General features: G+C 38.0%; 1 protein-coding gene across 5 annotated transcripts in view; it reads left to right on the top strand.

Annotated features, from left to right (window-relative positions):
• The window catches only part of LOC139117203 (atrial natriuretic peptide receptor 1-like), a 178,859-nt gene extending 166,735 nt beyond the window's left edge, over positions 1 to 12,124 (top strand). For 3 of the 5 annotated variants that reach the window (XR_011548478.1, XR_011548477.1, XR_011548476.1), the window contains 15 exons: positions 233 to 301; positions 1,332 to 1,412; positions 1,716 to 1,823; positions 2,458 to 2,529; positions 3,849 to 4,050; positions 4,517 to 4,669; positions 5,116 to 5,290; positions 6,293 to 6,439; positions 7,168 to 7,291; positions 7,818 to 7,886; positions 8,154 to 8,328; positions 8,860 to 8,958; positions 9,903 to 9,994; positions 10,705 to 11,181; positions 11,388 to 12,124. Coding sequence is in view for 2 of the 5 variants with exons in the window: in XM_070680102.1 (XP_070536203.1) it covers positions 233 to 301; positions 1,332 to 1,412; positions 1,716 to 1,823; positions 2,458 to 2,529; positions 3,849 to 4,050; positions 4,517 to 4,669; positions 5,116 to 5,290; positions 6,293 to 6,439; positions 7,168 to 7,291; positions 7,818 to 7,886; positions 8,154 to 8,328; positions 8,860 to 8,958; positions 9,903 to 9,994; positions 10,705 to 10,800 (1,662 nt within the window). In the remaining 3 variants the exon portion in view is untranslated. Of the gene's footprint in view, positions 1 to 232; positions 302 to 1,331; positions 1,413 to 1,715; positions 1,824 to 2,457; positions 2,530 to 3,848; positions 4,051 to 4,516; positions 4,670 to 5,115; positions 5,291 to 6,292; positions 6,440 to 7,167; positions 7,292 to 7,817; positions 7,887 to 8,153; positions 8,329 to 8,859; positions 8,959 to 9,902; positions 9,995 to 10,704; positions 11,322 to 11,387 lie in introns of those variants that run through there. The other 2 variants (XM_070680102.1, XM_070680101.1) reach the window with 1 other exon arrangement.
• Positions 12,125 to 19,389: the final 7,265 nt, after the last annotated feature.

A 19,389-nucleotide genomic window follows, 5' to 3' on the forward strand; every position in this document is an offset into this window, starting at 1 on the left:
AAAGCATGTGTTCGAGTCATTAAAAGGGACGCAAGTGAAAAAATGAGTTTTCTTTAAATTGTTGCTCAAAATAAAAAACTCTTGAGATCAATTCATTAGTTGGCGTTCCGCAAAGAAGTTATATTAAGCGCAAAGAGAAATGTCGAAAAATTTTCTCGGCTATTACCATATATATAAGATAACGATTAGCTCAATTCACATGGGTTTTTGTTTGTTTCTTATGCTGTTTTAGAACTCCGCAGTGTCACTCAAATCAAATGTCGACACAGAGCAAGTTTTTACCAAGACCTGCATTTACAAGGTAAGAGCAATAGGCTTGGCTATTGTTCAAAACATGAAGTACAGGTATTTGGTGGAGACAGAAAATGTATCCTCTGCATTCATGCTGCCAAATATCTACAAATTCTATGTCCCTACGTATACAAAAGCAAATAATCATGAACTCTTTGAAGAAATATACTGTAAGCTGTGTAAGCTGAACGAATTAAGGCCTGAATATTTTAGAAAATTATCGTCGAAAGTATTTTTGCCTGGACATGCCTGAACGATAAATATCTGGCGAAAGCACATACTTGGCATACTGCTCGTGATTAATAGTGACTCGGCGTCCGAGATTTCCTGCAAAGGAAACAGCTATTTAAAACAGACAGGCTAAAAGCGCTGAAAGTTACAAGGGTTGTAATCAAGAATCACAGCGGATGCATTTGCTTATACGAAGTGTCGTTCAAAGGGGAACACTCAGGTTAGCACAGTGTAAACTAATTACATCTCAGTCAACCCTGTACGCTGCTGTGTGCCATAGAGTCATTTTGGCGCCGATTTGCTAATGCCTGAAAATACTTTCAACCTGATAAACTCGCGCCACTCAGTCGTGAAATTAGTCGTTGGGAGGAGATGGAGTTTTGATCGGCTGAGATTGAATAGGCAAATTAACACAAAGTGATGGTCGCATTTTCTCTGAAACTCGTGAATATGTTTTTCTGTGTGGAAAAAAAATGAATAAGTGAAAAAGGAACGAAATTACAATCGGCGCGAATTTGTAAATGTAGAACTGTGCTAGTATTCGGTAAATGTTTCACACTTGACCACATTTCAAGGGCGTTATATGAAGTAAATCAATATATCATCACATTCCAATGGCGGTAAAATAAGGATGCATTTTATTATGTATGTGGGAATCGAACTAAATCGTCAAATTCTGTTAACGGCTTCATATTGTTGATTAATCATAACCTTCACAACGCACGTTTGTTAAATCCAGACCATCGATTTGACACCTTCAATGCGAGCAAGATAAATAATCCAATCTCATTATTTTTACCTTTCTTCAGGGTAATGTTTACGCAATCAAGTTTCTATCTCCTGGCAAACGTATCGCGTTGACTCCCAGACTGTTGCTGGAATTGAAACAGGTGATACGAGGCTTGCGTTTTTGACAGATCAATGCATGTCATTTCAAGTATTTCACTAGTGTTTAAAATTTGGTCGTTGCACCTTCTGAAAGACGTTATGTTTGCATTCTCAAGCTTAGGATGCACCCATAGACTTGCTGTGAAGAAACATTGACTCTTTTCGAAACTTTTCCTAAATATCAATGAGAGATCTTGAATTTTCTGCAGACGTCTTAGTCCCTTTTACTTCTCCTGTCCTTATCGAGCACGTAAATGAAAATTTCGAACGTTGAAATCTAATTAAAAGTCTATTTTGGACTGCAGATGCGTGATTTGAGTCACGTGAATGCAACGAGATTCATTGGTGCTTGTTTTGAGCAACCAGATAGGAGCTGTATCATAACTGAGTATTGCCAAAAGGGCAGCTTACAGGTATGTTACAATTCATTGACTTGTATACAACCTTGTTATACAATTTATAAACATAGTAAGTTGGATTCACGCTTCGAGGTAAATTGGTCTACCTTTGGTTGAAAGTACAACGAAGGGGGTTAGGATGTAATAGGTTCACGTTGGTCCAATTTCAGTCATGATTCACGTGGGGGTATTTGAGAATGCTGAATGAAAGAAGGTGTTGCTGATTGCTTGCTGTTTTAGTTCAGAGGACAAATATTTAATCTCTTGTCATTGATGAAAGGGCGCGAACATTTGCGAGAAGGTCACATAGGAAACACTCCATTAGAAAAAAAAGCAAAGGGCAAGTGGGACAAAACAGTGATATGTCCTACAGATATAGTCACAAACTCATGTTGACAAGAGGAAGACTTACTGACTTGCACAACCAGGCAAATATGCACACAGCAAGTGACTGCTACACATTTGATATCGCTGGTAAAGAATTCCAATCACAGACTTCAACAGCGAAACCAATTGGTGAAATAGTGTTCGTTGTTTTAATTTCCTCAGGTATTTGTCAAATACAAACTCACTATGCTCGGGAAAATTCTACAGGGTTCTAATCGGATTAAAATGTTTTCCCTCAGCCAATTAATCTGACTTTTTGCAGGACATTCTCGAAAATGACGCCATTAAACTCGATTGGATGTTCCGATATTCATTAATGTTAGATGTTTGCAAGGTAGGTATCCCGCCCATAAATCTTTCAAGCTTGCCAAAAACAAGCTTGGTATGCCTTCACAATATCGTTTTGAAATGCAATATGCTTAATCAAGCTCAGTACTACTTGCACGCCAGCGTTGTGTTGAAATGCAGCAAAACATTATCATGTATGGGTTCAGATTGATGTAGATTTGAAACAGTTTTCCCTTCTATATTTCAATCTTGTAAAACGTTAAGGGAACCTTTATGATCGATGATGTAGTTCATATCTAGGGTCTTGCAAATGGCCAGTGGTCGAAATAATGCTAAATTCCGCGTGATTTCTGTACGATTGTGACAGTTTAAATTGGAAGACTCCTTATAATAAGTACAATCAAAATATTAAATAACTCTGTAACGTTTAGCTGATGTATTGTTCCTCGCAGGACGGGCTGGCTATAGGCATGGAGACTATAATTGGACAGTATTATGCCGGGAGATAACCCGAGATTCAATTTTTCCGCTCTCCCTCAAAAAAGAGACTTACTTTTGCGATTGTATGGCTAGTGTGTTTCCAATAATTCGCTGGCGTATACTTAGGATTAACTTATATACGTGACATTTTTTAGAGAACTCGTAAATCTATCCCCAATTGATGGTAGAGATCTGATAAAACCTCGCACGTTTACATATGAAAATGTTACCAAATCAAAGTCTGAAAACAAATTTAGACCTATAATGCACTTCGATCAAGTGGGCCATGCTCTGTGCTACGAAGTCTTTTTGTGTCATGTGTTCAGATTGTTAGGTTTAGTGCATTCTCGGACTGAAGACTGATAGTTTTTTAAAAATCTAGGCGCCCTGAGCTTACTCTTGATATCAATCAGATTTCACTATTTCGTACAAGAGCAGCCATGGACTATTTCCATAAACATTCTGAGATAACATCTGCTCATCATAAAGGTTATCAAATTTAATATCTTGAAAACGTGCGAAGAAATCAGTCACAAACGTGCAGTGTATCCCTTAACACGTCAGCTATACTTGTAGCCGCGCACATTTGCACATACTATCGGTTTTTGCCACGAATTAACCTTATAGAATTTTAAGAGATAGCTATACTTTGAAAGTAACAGTTTGGCAGGAAATGTATAGTTTAGGCTTAGGATGTCTCTCCGATTAACTATTCTAACGCTATGTCTAATTACTATAGGGAGATGCACTGACCCTTTTCTCCTAATGCAATATTGTAAGTAGCATCTGGAGACCGTGACTCTAATGACATTTGACAATTCGAATCCCCATCATCTTTAAGTAATTTCCAGATGAATCTCAGTGAATTGTGATGTTTTGCCACAGGGTCTAGAGTATCTTCAAAACAGCTTTTTGAAATGTCACGGCAACCTCAAATCTTCAAACTGTGTGGTGGACAGTCGGTTTGTGCTGAAGTTGACCGACTTCGGATTGTACGACATCAGGAGTAAGGCTCCCTCTATGGTGGAAAATGGCGGACCCGGCATGTACAGTGACTTCGAGGAGGATGAACACGCTGCATATATGAGTATGAATATATAACTTGTTAAAAATACAGTCTTATACATCAGACCATAGTATACAGGTCTTATATCGAAAACTGGCTTTCGTACATGAATGAATGTCTTACTATGGAACAAGCCGAAACCGAATTATACCAGGTATTCGTGTACAAATTAATATGGAGCATGGCACATTTTACAGCATCAATCACTGAGATTAAATTCAACCTTTTATGTTAATGGTTTACATACGTATGTCCCTTAACTGAAGACAATGAAAAAAATGTATTTGCAACGTAAATATATGTATTCGGGAGAGTAAGATCAGCCTTAGTGGGATTAAAGCGGATAAATGGAAAGACAAAGTGAAATATGAATTTGCATTTCCTTGAAACTGAGAGACAGTCACAAAAGGTTATTGAATCGTTCGTAAACTGAGATTGTTTTGAATCAGTACCTAAATGTACATTTCTGATAAATTTCCTTTAACAGGGGTCCTGTGGAGCTCACCAGAGCTGCTACGCGGTGAGATACCTCCCAGTGGGAATCCCAAATCAGATATCTATGCCTTTGGAATTATTATGCAGGAGATCGCCATCCGATGTGGAACATTTCATCAAAACGATATGGCCCTGTCTCCCCGAGGTATGCCAAAATTCAATATTAGAGTATCCATCCTGCTACGCATTTATCTCTCGATGAACACTCTAGTTGTCCCTCTCTTGTAATGTCTTGCTCTCTTTTCATGTCCTTTGTAGGCTGATATAACATTGTTTATAGCATTTTTGTTTTAGAGTGAAAAGCATATTCTCGAATGCTGGTGAATGTGATAGCTGATTATCCTTAACTTCGTTGTTAGTACATATAAACGTAAAATGTTCTTTGGTCGTGGCTTACGTCATACGTACACGACAACCCAATAAAATGCGAAGTTTTTGTATTTTTGTGTCAAAGAGTGTATGTATACCCGCGATACACAGCTTACTATCGCCAGTTGCGCTCAATCGTGCCATTTTTTTGCCATGCGAATCGCACGCCTACTACTTCCTGCTGGTCACTTTACAAATCTACACATGCTTCTCTTCTCCTAGACATCGTCGAGAAGGTCAGGGCAGGAGAGGACCCGCCCTTCAGGCCTGTTGTAGGTGACGGGGAGTGTCCCCGTGAGGCTGACGTCCTTATGACGCGATGCTGGGCTGAAGATCCAGCCGATCGTCCAGATATATCCAATATCAAGTCTATAGTACGCAAATTAAATCCCGCAACGTAAGTGAACCATTCAAACTTTACTCGGATCATGGCCTCTTGCGGTATCCCTACCGCTTTATTTGAATATGTCATTGTTATTTGTTATGTTCTCCCATCTTGTATGGTAATTTCGCTTATGAACGTCAACAAGGTTCTTTACGAATATAAAAATTGCTGGGTGATCAATGTCCATACAATCTTACATATGTATATCATAGTTCTATAATCTTGCAAAGCACACTAACAACTAATGCTTTTAGTGTGTGATGCAAAATCTTTAGCATGCTTTCACATTTTCCACACATATGACAATCACAAAGAAAATCAGAATATCCTTCATAATATTATACAAAGGGTGTAAACAGGAATGGGCGATAGGTAGTCACAGATCTTCATAATCCTGCAGATGGAAGCCTAACTCTCTTATATTGAAAACGTACATGTAAATTCTCTGCACCCGCGTAGTTAATGGAAAGCGACTTCACGCTGTTCACGCCATATGTTTACCTTGGATATAGCAGAAGTCCAATACTGGCTTCCAAAAGGCAAGCTGGGCATGGGCGTATCACAATTCCCAGTACTAACTATGAATTAGAAGAGTAATTCATTGCTAGCAGTGACAGATCCTAGTACTCCGAGGCTCTATCGCGTACCATTTTCACAAACTTTGCCATTTTCCAATAAACCTGTTAGATATCGTGCTCGTAAGTATAGATTTTTGGCACTTTCACACATGCATTTTAAACATCTGTACAGTAATATCTCATGAACTCTTTCTTCATCGGGATCAACTGTCTAGCCTACTTCAAAATTGAAAGAAGTTCAGAACCTTTTTTATGGAAGGTGTTTATGCAAATCAGAAATTCCTTTTACGCAATAAACCTTCAATAACAGCTATTGCCGTTTTTACTGTTTTCTATAATTCTATTAGTAAATACATATCGAAGCTATTAAAAATACACATTTAACATCTTTTCCAATTTCTCATCTCTCAACATGCTTTCATGAACGCTCATATAGGAAGAAAGGTGACAACATACTTGATAACCTACTTGCCCGAATGGAACAATATGCCAACAATTTAGAAGGATTGGTTGAAAGAAGGACTTCGCAATATTTAGAAGAAAAGAAGAGGGCTGAAGATTTACTCGACCGCCTTCTTCCAAGGTAATTGGATTTTGTAATATATCGATCCAAACTTGGTTAAAGAAGGAGCATAAGTGATCGCCGAGAATCTGCTTATATTGTACATACATACATACATACATACATACATACATACATACATACATACATACATACATACATACATACATACACATACATACATACATACATACATACATACATACATACATACGTAGACAGACAGACAGACACACACACATGTACAAACGGTGTCAACTTACGTCGTCTGATGCCAAGGAAATGGCTTATGAGCGGTAGAATGGGGTCATTCTATGCCACGATACCAAGCCATTGTGCTTCACCTGTCCTCAATGATGACCGCTATATCCATAGAAGACTGTGAATAAGACTGTGCGAGAATACTGCTCGCCCACTTTGATTGGAGCGTGCGATCGTGACTCGAATCAGCTTGAACTGAACAACTTCATCCGCCACGATGAAACAATACCAGCCCAAATAATGACATCGCATGCGAAAGCATTTTTCTTAGGAATAACAAATAGTGGGTCTTTGTATTTAAAAATTTAGAATACCCCAGTAGTCCTCACTATTGTGGCGTCATCGAAGAGTCGTGTTTACTATCGGCTCCGTGGGTTACTAGCGCTATGTTGAGTGAAACTCTCGTCTTCGATGACATCACGCTCGTTAAGAGTACTGAGAGATGGTTATTATATTCAAAGTCGACTTGTTCTACATTGTTTCTTCAGGTCTGTTTCAGAAAAGTTAAAACGAGGCCAAGAAGTTGAGGCCGAAAATTTCGATGCAGTCACAATCTACTTCAGTGACATCGTAGGTTTTACTGCCCTTTCAGCGAGTAGCACGCCTTATCAGGTTTGTTCCCTTAAGAATCATGTCCGTAGAGCGGATCATTTTTCAGTTTTGCATCTATATGGTAGATATGGGTTACGTCCTCAGTACAAGTGCACATTTTAAATCGAATTGGTGTAGTTTGAGTAAAGTTACATGTACATTAGTTCGATAATATGCAAAGACTATGTATGTTTTTACCTGAAGCCATTAACATTTTCTCTGACCCCAACGACAAAGTAACTAATTTTTTACCCTTTGGTCATACGCTAAAGAATACTGCTAGTATAGTTTTATATTCCATATTCCATTCGTACGCAATAATTACTGACGAGAATCAATGTGCATTTTGTATTTGTCTGCCCATAATATTAAAGCCACAATGGTACTAAAACGAGTTTTTAAGAATCACAAAAGCTTGTAAGTGATTTCATTTTGTATTGACATAGTGGTTCGAGTGTCAGATCAATTCGGTGAATCAATATGAACTTCAGTAAAGGCTATCCTCAACTGTTAGCTTATCTTTCTTTGCTTTCAATTCTATCTATAGGTTGTCGACCTTTTGAATGACCTGTACACGTGCTTTGATGCAATCATCGATCACTTCGATGTCTACAAGGTTAGAAGTCAATCCACAATCCGATTAACAAAATTAATAAGGGAAGCCCCCATGGGCAAAACAAGCATGGGCCCATCGATTGGAATAGAACGAATGAGTAGGAAATCTTCGTCGTCAAAAACGAGCAACAACCAGAGTAATCGATAGTCCAAGTATTGATTCGGGTTATTCGTCAGGGAAGCGAGTAAAAGATAAATCATTTCAGTAAGTTGCTAATCACAGTATCAAAGAAGAGAAGAAATTGATTTTTTGACGTTTCATCATTAGGTGGAAACCATCGGCGATGCTTACATGGTTGTATCTGGATTGCCCGTGCGGAATGGGAACATGCATGCCTTCGAAATCGCCCGGATGTCACTGGCCTTACTCGACGCTGTAAAGACCTTCAAGATCAGGCATCGTCCGGGCGAGCACATGAAATTGCGCATCGGCATACACACAGGTAACATTTGCAAATTACTGAGCTAGTAGTGGCATCAATAACTGAATTGTAGCTGAAATGTATTATCAAGCCCAATGGTTTACAATATTTTGCAAAGTTATACTTGCAAACCAGGTTGTGATTTCTTAGGCCCTGGTTTCTACATAAAAAGTCACATTTCAGTGAAAGCTTATACCTTCAAAGTTATGTCGATCGATAGAGCTTTAGCTGTAAACTTCAGACACCCTAGTAAGAATGAAGTTGAACAATGCCCAGATTTGGATAGAAACTTATACTTTATGCAAGAATTATTTGTCTGTTAGGGGAAGCCATTCTAGGTTATGGATAATAGATTTCCTCAACTGCCGAGTCCATCGGTTATAATTGCCTCAAGGAAATGATAAAACCAGGTGGCTGTGCAAAATAATTTTCATAATGAAAAAAGCTTTTTAATCTTGAAAAATCTACTCTACCGTTTTTTTTTTTTTTGCACCCCAGATATCAATTAACTTAAGTATAAAATCCTTACATATCAGCGTCATCCTGTTTCAGGCCCCGTGTGTGCGGGCGTTGTTGGTCTGAAGATGCCCCGGTACTGTCTCTTTGGCGATACTGTCAACACCGCGTCGAGAATGGAATCAAACGGACTGCGTAAGTGAAAAAAAAATCAATGTTTTAATAAATCTTTCCCTGGAGGTCGACAGTGAATGTAACAGTATATATAAGCCGAGAGTTAGTGTCAGTTCGACACAAAGCAAAAATAAACCTCCGAACCTCAGAGACTTCGCAAATTTCTGTATTCAAATCATACCAAGCAACAGTCTCGTCATCAATGAGAAATTGAAAAAGAATGGGTTTTAAAAGAGGTAATTTACTAAACGAGACTCAGTTTATGATCGATTGGCGTTGTGTTGGTCAGGAAGGTAGAAAGCAGAGTTTCAGGAACTTCCGGGAATAGCAAACTGATAAGGTGATATATAGAATGGTGTGTAGAACGGGGTAAAACAACCAAATGCTCCTGTACGATCGCGCCGGGGCTTCGTTTATTCCACTGCCATTTAAAATTGTAAGTGAACCAATATAACGGAGGGTCACTCATTGAAAAACACTGTGGTTTAACGTTTTCTGAAAGTCAGAAGGATCCCATCTATCCTTTCTGTATGAACGCATGCAATTCCTTGTCGTCGGTTTCTTGCAGTCGTCACAAAGGCAGAAACATTGCAAAGATATAAAAAACTGCTCGTTGTAATGCCGTGGTATCACTGTCACTTCCACAATGTTTTGTAGTAGTTTAATGTAGCGTTATTGACAAAAAGATAAATTTCAGGACTGCGATGACTGTTACAGCTGCACTTCAATAGTTGCATTTAGTTTGATGACCCATTGATCACCATTGATCTCAGCAGAAAAGCTGCAGTACTATACGATTAACTGTTTCTAAAAGTCGTAGTAGGCGATACATCCCCTGCGCCCATACAGTCCACTCTCGTACTATTTTAAAGTCACGAAACATCTCGCTTATACCAAAGGAAAGTGATGAAAACGTGTTTGGTCCGTTTCAAGGCACTAAAACATATCCACTTATCCGATTGCAGCATTGAAGATACATGTCAGTGTTCCTACAGTCAATCTGTTGAATACTTTTAATGGATTTGAGGTCGAACTGCGTGGACAGGTGGAGATGAAGGTATTTAACTGTAATGTTCTCGTGATGTATCAACATAATAATCTACAATTCTATTTTTTGTTTTCTAATCTTCACGTTCCTGATTTGCTTCGAGAGGAAAACGTCTAATGATATTTCGTAAGCAAAAGAAAATGAGGTATAATTACTCAATACTCGTCAACATTTTAAAGAAACGATAGTTTATGTTGACATTGACATTCGAAATTATATGGTCGTCAAGACTACAAAATTTAATATACACTTTATTCAGAAGAGAAATATTTGTAACAAAAATACATAACAGATAAGGCCCATGGTATATTCAGGTCGTCTTTGACAGAAGTCGACAATTACATGCAATAGACCTTTTCCCGGTTATCAAACAATGCATTGCAGTGGTTATATTGAACACCGCATATACACTCAAAAGAACAAAAACATACTGATTTGTGTTGGAAAACGGATTGTTATAGAAGAATGACACAAGTTTACAATGCCAAATAATATCCTTTGTATATTCCAACCATCAACGACGAAAATATAGGCAAGGTGTAATCTGCCACAGAATTCTCTGAGTAACATACCCTGTTTGTACCCTACGGTTAATAGGTTCTATGCGTAATGTGGTGCTTTGTATATCCCGGCACGCACTGCATCATGGAACCGGTAAAAGAACTATAGCTTCGTGGTGTGTATTCACGAATAAATCGTGTATTTCTTCGTCTTTGCAGGGGAAAGGAAGTGTCACAACATACTGGCTGAACTCTTATCACGGACACGATCATAATTTAATGAACAATATGATTATCAATAACTTGAAAGGATGAGTGACGTTCATGTGGCCTGATTTCAAAATGACAGCGTAGCAACCCTTGGATTGCCCCTTGCCAAATACGAAGAAATCAATACTGCAACTCTCTTCCAGTCATAGGATGGCTTACATCATCAGGCCTAACGAACTATTAGCTGCCTTTATAATCAGAGGAACAAGCCAAATGAGACATTGGTTTACCCTAGGAGACACAATTAATCCGTCCATATCCTTCCGTACTTGTCTTGTGATAGCGTAGTAGAGGTTAAAGTCATCTTTCGATAAATGGTATAGCACTATCAGCTGAGTAACATGCAAGCAGAAATTGCGGACACTACGATCAGGGATGAATGTCTTGAAGTCCTCAAAACAGCTTTTCTTGGAGCTTTCGATGGAGGTGAGAAAACCGTTGATTCCAAGAGAGACATCATGAAAATGACGATATCATCAGCGCAGATGAATATGGCATTGACTTGATGTGTTATGTATGTTTTAAAAATGACGGTTTTTATTAAATAAAATTACAATAAATCTCAACAGCCACCTTCGAGTAACGTTGTTAGATGACGTAATATTGACCTGCACATTTTCTATTTCTTTCAGCGTTTGTTAAAACTGCCGCGGTCATCAAATGGCTGCTAATGTGCCTCTTGAATTTCATTAATGTTAAAGTCAAAATGCACCAAGATCTCCAGAGCGTCCCTGTGGAAGACCAGGCCACCGAGATTGAAAGAGTGACTATGCCATACCTGATGGCTACCACCCTAGTTACCTAGAGAATTCCCTCCGTGTCCTATGAGTGCCAAACAGGGCCACGCCACGTTGTCCAGCAAGATTATTCAGTACAATATACCTACACGTACAGTCACGATCATTATTTTCAACCTGTTGATCATGCAGTGCGCTTTAGATGTATTCATGCAAGCCGAAGTCTTCATGCTCGATCGCTTCAGCATCCCGGACACCAATCATCCTTACCCTGTCAGCTCCTTGTACTTCCAACCATTCAGCATCGGTGGACACAGGTGCTTTGGGGGCAATGTTCGCCATGATACAGCTGTACTTGTTCAGTTCATTCCAGCTCCATCAGTACAAAATCGTACTTGTCCCTGGTGGAATTATTTCTTCAGTGACTGCAAAACTTGAAGGTTCCAGGCTGAACTATTTCAAACTGTGCAACATAGCGGCCAGGAACAGCGAATAACTGTGCGGTTTTACCTTTTAAGAAAGTATATTACATGACACTTAATCTAATAATAGTCGATAACGTTATTAATGTAATTATGTACCAATGATTACTCATCTGAATGCAGCGAAATAAAGAATCGTATTCTTCCAGACACTGTACAAATGTGCTTAAATAGTCCCCGTTTCCTTTCCTTATAAAATCGTTGCAGATTCCAAAGTATTCAGGATTGGATTCTAAACGGGCTAGTTACCACAGTATATTTTTACAATTAGGAAATGTTGGAAGATCTTTATGGGACCGACAAAATAGTTCAAATCATGTCACCCGCCACTAAATCATGCTGGCATAGAAAACCATGGTGAAGAATTTAATTTAAGGAATATTGTGTAAATTAGTAAACATGCTGGTACTACCTGTTGTTTGCAAATCGTCGCGAGTCGTAGCCACCTGAAGCAGTCTATCTATGTGAGAAAATTATCCTTGCAACGGTCAGATCTGTCTTGTTTCAAACTCTGGACTCATAATTTTATTTTTCCTTGAAAATGATATCTCGGCAAGGGCAGATCATTAAACCACAGTTACAATCGAAGCGTTGCTAGGTTTATGTTAGCCGTCTATATTTGCGTAACTTGCTTCCGTCGAGAGATGTTGAGGTTGCCGGTTTTGAAGACTAGCATTAGAAAACGGGAAAAGAATACTGTAACCTAAAGAATATTCAACCTGCAAGCATTGAGCCGAGTACTTGCTAGATTTGCCACAGCAAATGACAACAAAGTGGCAATTAGTATTAGTAAGATTGTAGGTTAGATTTTTAAAAACTTACCAGAGGTCAACCGATCGGTATTTGAGCGATGCCAATGACGATGTGAAAATTATTTTGGAAGAGCAATCCTAAAAAGAAGTGAAGAATAGGTTGCCGAAACAAAACAGTCAAAAAACAAAGTGCTATGATGATATTGACCCAGATAGTAAAAGGTCACGACTCCAGATTATGAAGCTAAATTAATGAAAGCTGACAGGCTTGATACCTATGCATCCAACTTGATCTTGGACACAATCTTGCCACCTAACAGGAAACTAAGAATACAGTACAAACCAAGTTAGTTGACGTACCAACACCGGCAGATGAAAGTGGGCAATATTTCCATTACAATAAGCATCTAACAAAGACGAGACATGACAACACCAGAGGAGTTCAACGCAAATCCGACCTGTAACTGAGAGGAGTATCCCAGTCTCCCAACGACAACAGTAGATCGGCTCCTGAAAACAGGGAAGGCAGAGCTTTGCCGTAGCTGCTTTGCAAATTGGAAAGTTGTTACAACTCCTATACTGGAATTACACGAAAAATTGTCAACTTCACATTCAATGCCCTGTCGCGAGAGGGAAATACAGTTCATCATGGCAATATTCTCGGCTACATGCCGGTGCAATTAACTACACATCTTACAAAGCCCCTCTGACCAATCGTGAATCACTCAGACTCTGCGTCTAACTATGCTTCCTTATATGTTACTTCTGATTCTAAAACGTTCAGCTTTATAAACATTTGTTGTTATTGTATTTGAAGTATTTAACGCGCGAACATAAACAGCCAATTCTGTACGTAAATAGATCATCGGAATGCTGTAAATAGCATTCTTTGGTTAATGACGTGGAAAATTTGCATACGAATGGCCTGAAACAAGCCAATAAAAAGGATATCACAATATGATAGCTTATGATAATATACAGGAGTCGTAAAATATTTTACGACTTGGCAGCAGAAGAATGAAAGAGGTCACTCAAACCATGTACTCTAAGGGGCATACTCAAAACACGACGTCGAATAAACAAGGGATGAGCAAAAGTTTTCACTCATGACAAGTTTTTTTATTCTTATCGAATAGCATAGTGAAAGTGTCGAGTTTTCAATTGTTTCCACATCATAAGGAGGAGCCCTCCAGGTCCTCCATCTCATGTACACAACTTCACAGTTGTCCTGTCGGCAGAAAATACTTATTGAACGCTGCAGTGACTACAAACGCTTTATCTGGCTTCATATTAATTCTTATTTTGCTGCAGCCTTCGTTGCATGTTACTGGCAGAAATTATATATGAATGGAAAGTTATGCACACAGTTCACTTTGTGACGGCGCTAGTGGAAGTCAGATGTGGTTTAGTGTTCTAGAGATAAGCAAATGATACATCTCAACATTGTAATTTCTAAATTTCAACCGGAAAGGTGTCCATCTACTCGGATAAAGAATTAGTAGATCTTTTCACCCATTCAGTTGATCAGTCACATGATCACTGCTGAAACTTGCACAACTTCAAAAATAGGTTTTGAAAGTCCCAAGAGACACAAGTATATTATCCTACAATTATGACAGAAAACTTCCATGGTAGGAATAACGGGCAAGGGCACAGGGCGAGAGGAAAGCCAAAAATTAACGGGCGAGGCTTGCCGAGCTCGTTAATTTTGGCTTAATTTTGGCTTTGGCCCGCGCCCATAAATAAACATTGATTATCAGGGCGCAGTCCGTTATTTCTATTAAATTATCAACGAACAAAAGAAAATTATCAAAATTTACGAAAATTTCCCACGCTAAAGACAACGGGCACCAGAACTTGTAAGTGAGCGAGACGCACCGTCACGCTCGCTGTAAAGAATTTGAAAAACACGGAGAATTTTATAAAAAACAGGGTCTAACCTTGGCTCGTAAGGGCTCCATTATGATTGATTATGATCTTTGTACAAATCACAATTTACGTTTTAGCCGTAAAAGTTAAAATGTTTACTATATTATTCGTATTCAGTCAGTCACGTGGTTCAGCTCGACCAATTAAAATGCGACTGACAGGGCATGGTAATATGATATGCTGTATGAAACTTTTATAGACGTTATACTACATACATACATACATACATACATACATACATACATACATACATATATGAGAGAGAGAGAGATGCAAACTCGTAATGTATTATTCATTCAAATCGTGTACCTGGAAATGGCCATTGTACATAATCTGCAATACTCTGAGACAACTAATTTATAGTACTCGACTGTTGTCCATTGAACTTGAGTAGTTGACGGTACAGCAAATGAAATGACGTTTGCTCTTTACATAAAGCTTTTTACACTTAAATACATTCATTCATATTGAGTCCAAGCAAATGACCAAGCAGCATAACATTTGTGTTAAATCTGCAGTGAGTGTTTCATCAAACCTCAAACCATTCTTGTCAAGCTCTTAATAGGGGTATCAACACAATTCTCTGCTGGTAGTTGGAACCGATTGGTTCCAAAGTCCACTTGTCCCATGTCAAGTATTAAACTGCATGGTGTGTGTTTTCAAATAAGCTTCGGTATACCGTGTTACTGAATTTGAAATGAAATTATTTCTTCAGCTGCAGAGAAAAAGCCATAAATGTTAAATATATATGAAGAGCCTTTCCAAAAGCATAGAGAAGGTATGAATTTTTAAACATAAACTGACTTTATATTTGTAAGTTAAGCTTCAACACAGACTGAAGTACGAACGAGGACTGTAATTAGTTAATACTAGCCCTATTAACGATTATAAAAAATGAACGACATGAAAAGTTTGCTTTCACTTTCACTTTAATTTGTCTACACAATAATGTAAACCTTTACATTATTGTTATATATATCAGCACCCTGTCTCAAAGGGAATAAACTACCTTCTTTTGATAGATTCAGACACAGCATGCGCAGTTATGTTCTCATGTATCTTTAAGGAAAGCAATAAAAAATGGAGGTAGATGTTTTGCATTTAGACATAATATGAGCTAGCCTATTTCATCATCCTGGATGTAACACAGTCTCTCTCGGGAGATCGATAAATGAGAAGTATTTTGAAAAGCAATACACGTATAGTGAGAAATCCCGTGTCAACATTTATCAACATCCTTTGTTTTCATGGTACAAGTGTTCCTATAAGGCGGTTCTTATTCTATTTCAGACAGAGCATTGAAATGTATTGTGGCTCTCAGTCGATTGTACAATCTATACGCATGGCAACATTTATCTTCGGGAAGCTTAAGAGCATTTCGTAGGTCTTCAGTGGGAGCTTAAATATGTATTAGCTTTAGCTGTGCAAAGTTTGCATTGCCTACTGAGAGGCCCATGACTTTGGCACTATTGAAAGTGACCCCTTAAGTTACACGATATGGGTATAGGATCTGTGTATGAGAGTTCCAACGCAGATGCAGAGCAGATCATATTACAACGTCCCTCAACAATAGTGATCAAGTGACGAGTTTAAAGACATGAAAAGCTTGATAAGCTACTATTTTCACAATACATCATGCCATAGCTTACAGAGATTAACCTAACAAATAGCAGCAGACTTCTTAGACAGCCAGAATTGCACAATTGATGGGGTAAAGTAGGCGGAAATGTATTTTGTGTATGCACCCTACACGAGGTATGGTTAACTAATTGACGACTTTTTATATGACATGGCATGATTAGCAATTTGTCATTTTTAATTCTATATATATTCGGCCTTTTATCAAACGTCTTGATTATTAATTAAAGAATTTAATTCTTTCAATTTAAAATTTTCTTCAAATATATCTTTCATTATTTGTATTTATTTATTTTCTTTTCCCCTTCTGCTCTCATTTCATACCTGAATTGTCTCTGTTATTATTTTCGTGGTCATTTTGTGTATATTTTCTTGCACATCGTCCTCAAGTAATCCATATTCCTGCTCCACGTCTTCAAACCTAAAGGTATACAGTCACCTGCAATCTAAATATGCCCATATATGGTCAAAGGGACGTTCCTTGGTATTTAAAATACCCATTTTAGGATGCTTTTTTTAAAAAGTGGCCACCCGCTTACAATCTTTGATTGGTTAGATTTTCTCTTTCCATGGTAACTGTGGCAAAATCGGAACAGGTGACAGTACAGCGTCAGGAATTCCAAAGGTGTTCACCATTTCGTCACTGATATAATCGTGTCAAATATAGAATCTTCACAAGTTTGTCAGAGTCACTAGATCTAGTGTTGTCACAATTTGAAAACCTACATCCTGGTCCGTGAAAAATTTATATTTCCTTACATGAATGTTTCTTATTTTGCATCCATTTTTACAATCGCACGCTTAATAGAAAAGTGACAATGCCGTGTACCGGCCATGTATAGATTTTCATTTGTATCTCGATGAGTTCAGTTTGTTTCCTTCAACAAAAATCAATATATAAAACTATTTTCGCAACTACTCCGTCCTAGTCCTTTGAGCCGGATGCTTTGTTTATGAAAAACCAAATTACTGTTACGAGGACTGCTTGATTTCAGAGATTTGCACAAATCTTAAGGGCTGTGTAGTCCTTGGCAGATTCACTGTGATTGTTTTCATAACAGTGATTAACGTGATTGTAACATGAAAGAAACACATGTACTTCCATGGTAAAATAACACTCAAAACAAAATACATGATATTTATTAGAAGTGTAAATGTTCATAGCTGTGTGGAATTTAAAGTGCAGTCAGCATAGTCATGACATGAATATATCTTTGAAGAAAAAACGTTTCCTATGAATGCAGTTTCATTTGCTTTGAGACAGGGTGCTAAAATATATAACAATAAGAAATCATTCAAACAGATCAGGGGAGTTCGAAATAAGTTTTTTTTAAAAGACAAATTTCAGCAACTTACATGATATTGCTGGGAAATGAAATTGTGATGGGTGAGAAAGCTTTCTATATGAAAAAAGTGAGATAGTAAATAATGTCTTCTGCTGTTTGATATCAAAAATGTAAATGCTTATCAATATGACTTGATGTAATTATTCTTTTAAATATATGTGTCGTTTGGTGTATCAAGTTAAATATCTACACTTGATGGAGGGGTGCCTAAAATTGCATTGATAGTATTCAGAATTTAAACAACTGAACAGTAGATAAAAACACGTGAAATGTTAAGAAAAGATGACACGACAGTGTGTTATACAGCGAGGAGTGGTCAGGAGAATTTAGCCTCATCACATGTGTCCAGATTGCCTTATCTTCACTCTGATCTCTGCCTATACAAATATTTTGAAATATTGCAAGAGCCTGTTTTTGAACTTCCATCTAATATGATGGTCAACTCAAAACTTCTAACGAGGACGTCAGCCACAATACATGCAAATACGCTTTATTTGACGCAAATCTTTGTTTTCTATCATTTATCTGTTTAGTGACTGTTCTCTGCTGTCTTTTTCTGTTGATTTTAGGTGTATAAATGATATTGAAATCCGGCGACCTGGCTGTCAGTCAATTTTACAATCTATATGCATGCCAACAGTCACGTTCTTAGCAGGGGCCTTACCCAGATATTTCTTGGGCACTACGTATCAGTTTTTCCCGTGCCAAAATTTGTTTTCGTACTGAAACGTGCACGGCTTGGGTAGTGTTATAGTTGACCCCTCAAGTTACATGGCATGGGTATATGATCTGTGTATTAGTGTTCTTGAAGTGCGGCGACGTCGATACAGAAGAGATAGTTCCACACATAGTGGTCAAATGAAACAAATCTTTATAGTGCGGACGAGTTCAAAGACATGAAAGGCTTACTAAGCGACCATTTCCACAACACATCATGCCACATATTAGAGATCAATAGCAGACTTCTTAGACAGGCTGTGTTGCACTAATGATGCTGTATGGTTGGCGGCATTGTATATTGATGTGTGTATGCAGCCTTCAAACGGTAATGGTAAAAAGTGGACGACAACAGTTTACCTGCCACCTTTCATTTGACATGGACTGATAAGCAATTAAGCATTTCTTTGGGAACTGTATATTTGGCCTCTTGATGACTTGAATCTCTCAATTTAAAATTGTCTTCACATATATTTTCCTATCAGTGTTACATTACTTTCTTCTTCACTTTGACCGTTACTTCAAATCTAAATTATCACTGTAATTAATTATGCTCTGCGCCATCACTAGCAACTAATCAATATTTGTTTTTTGAACGTGATGCTTTTTTTCGTAAAACCAAATCCCAGTGACCAGGGCTGCTTGCTTGCAAGGTTTAAACAAATCTTAAAAGCTTTATTTAATCCTTTTTATATTCACTGTGAATGATACAGTACTATGAACAGCCAACAAAATTGTAAAAACTAAGCTATGAGACCTTCAGCAAATGTAATGTTCCTAGTACCTGAAATAAAAAGTGTTCAATAAAGGCAGCTGTTCTAAAGCAAATTAAAGAGCAAAAATATTATCACATCTATACATGGAGTGAATATAGTTCTATGAAAATCATTCTTTTTGTCATCAGAAATATGTGACGTGTCATGATCTGATGATACATGTAGGACAATATCATCTACTTTAGAGAGGAGCAATTTATTGTTTTTCTTGACCTCAGCTTCCCAGTGTCAGGTATGTCAACCCGAACTTGTACATG

This window comes from Ptychodera flava, chromosome 18 (genome assembly GCF_041260155.1).
Source record: "Ptychodera flava strain L36383 chromosome 18, AS_Pfla_20210202, whole genome shotgun sequence".
Classification (NCBI taxonomy): domain Eukaryota; kingdom Metazoa; phylum Hemichordata; class Enteropneusta; family Ptychoderidae; genus Ptychodera; species Ptychodera flava.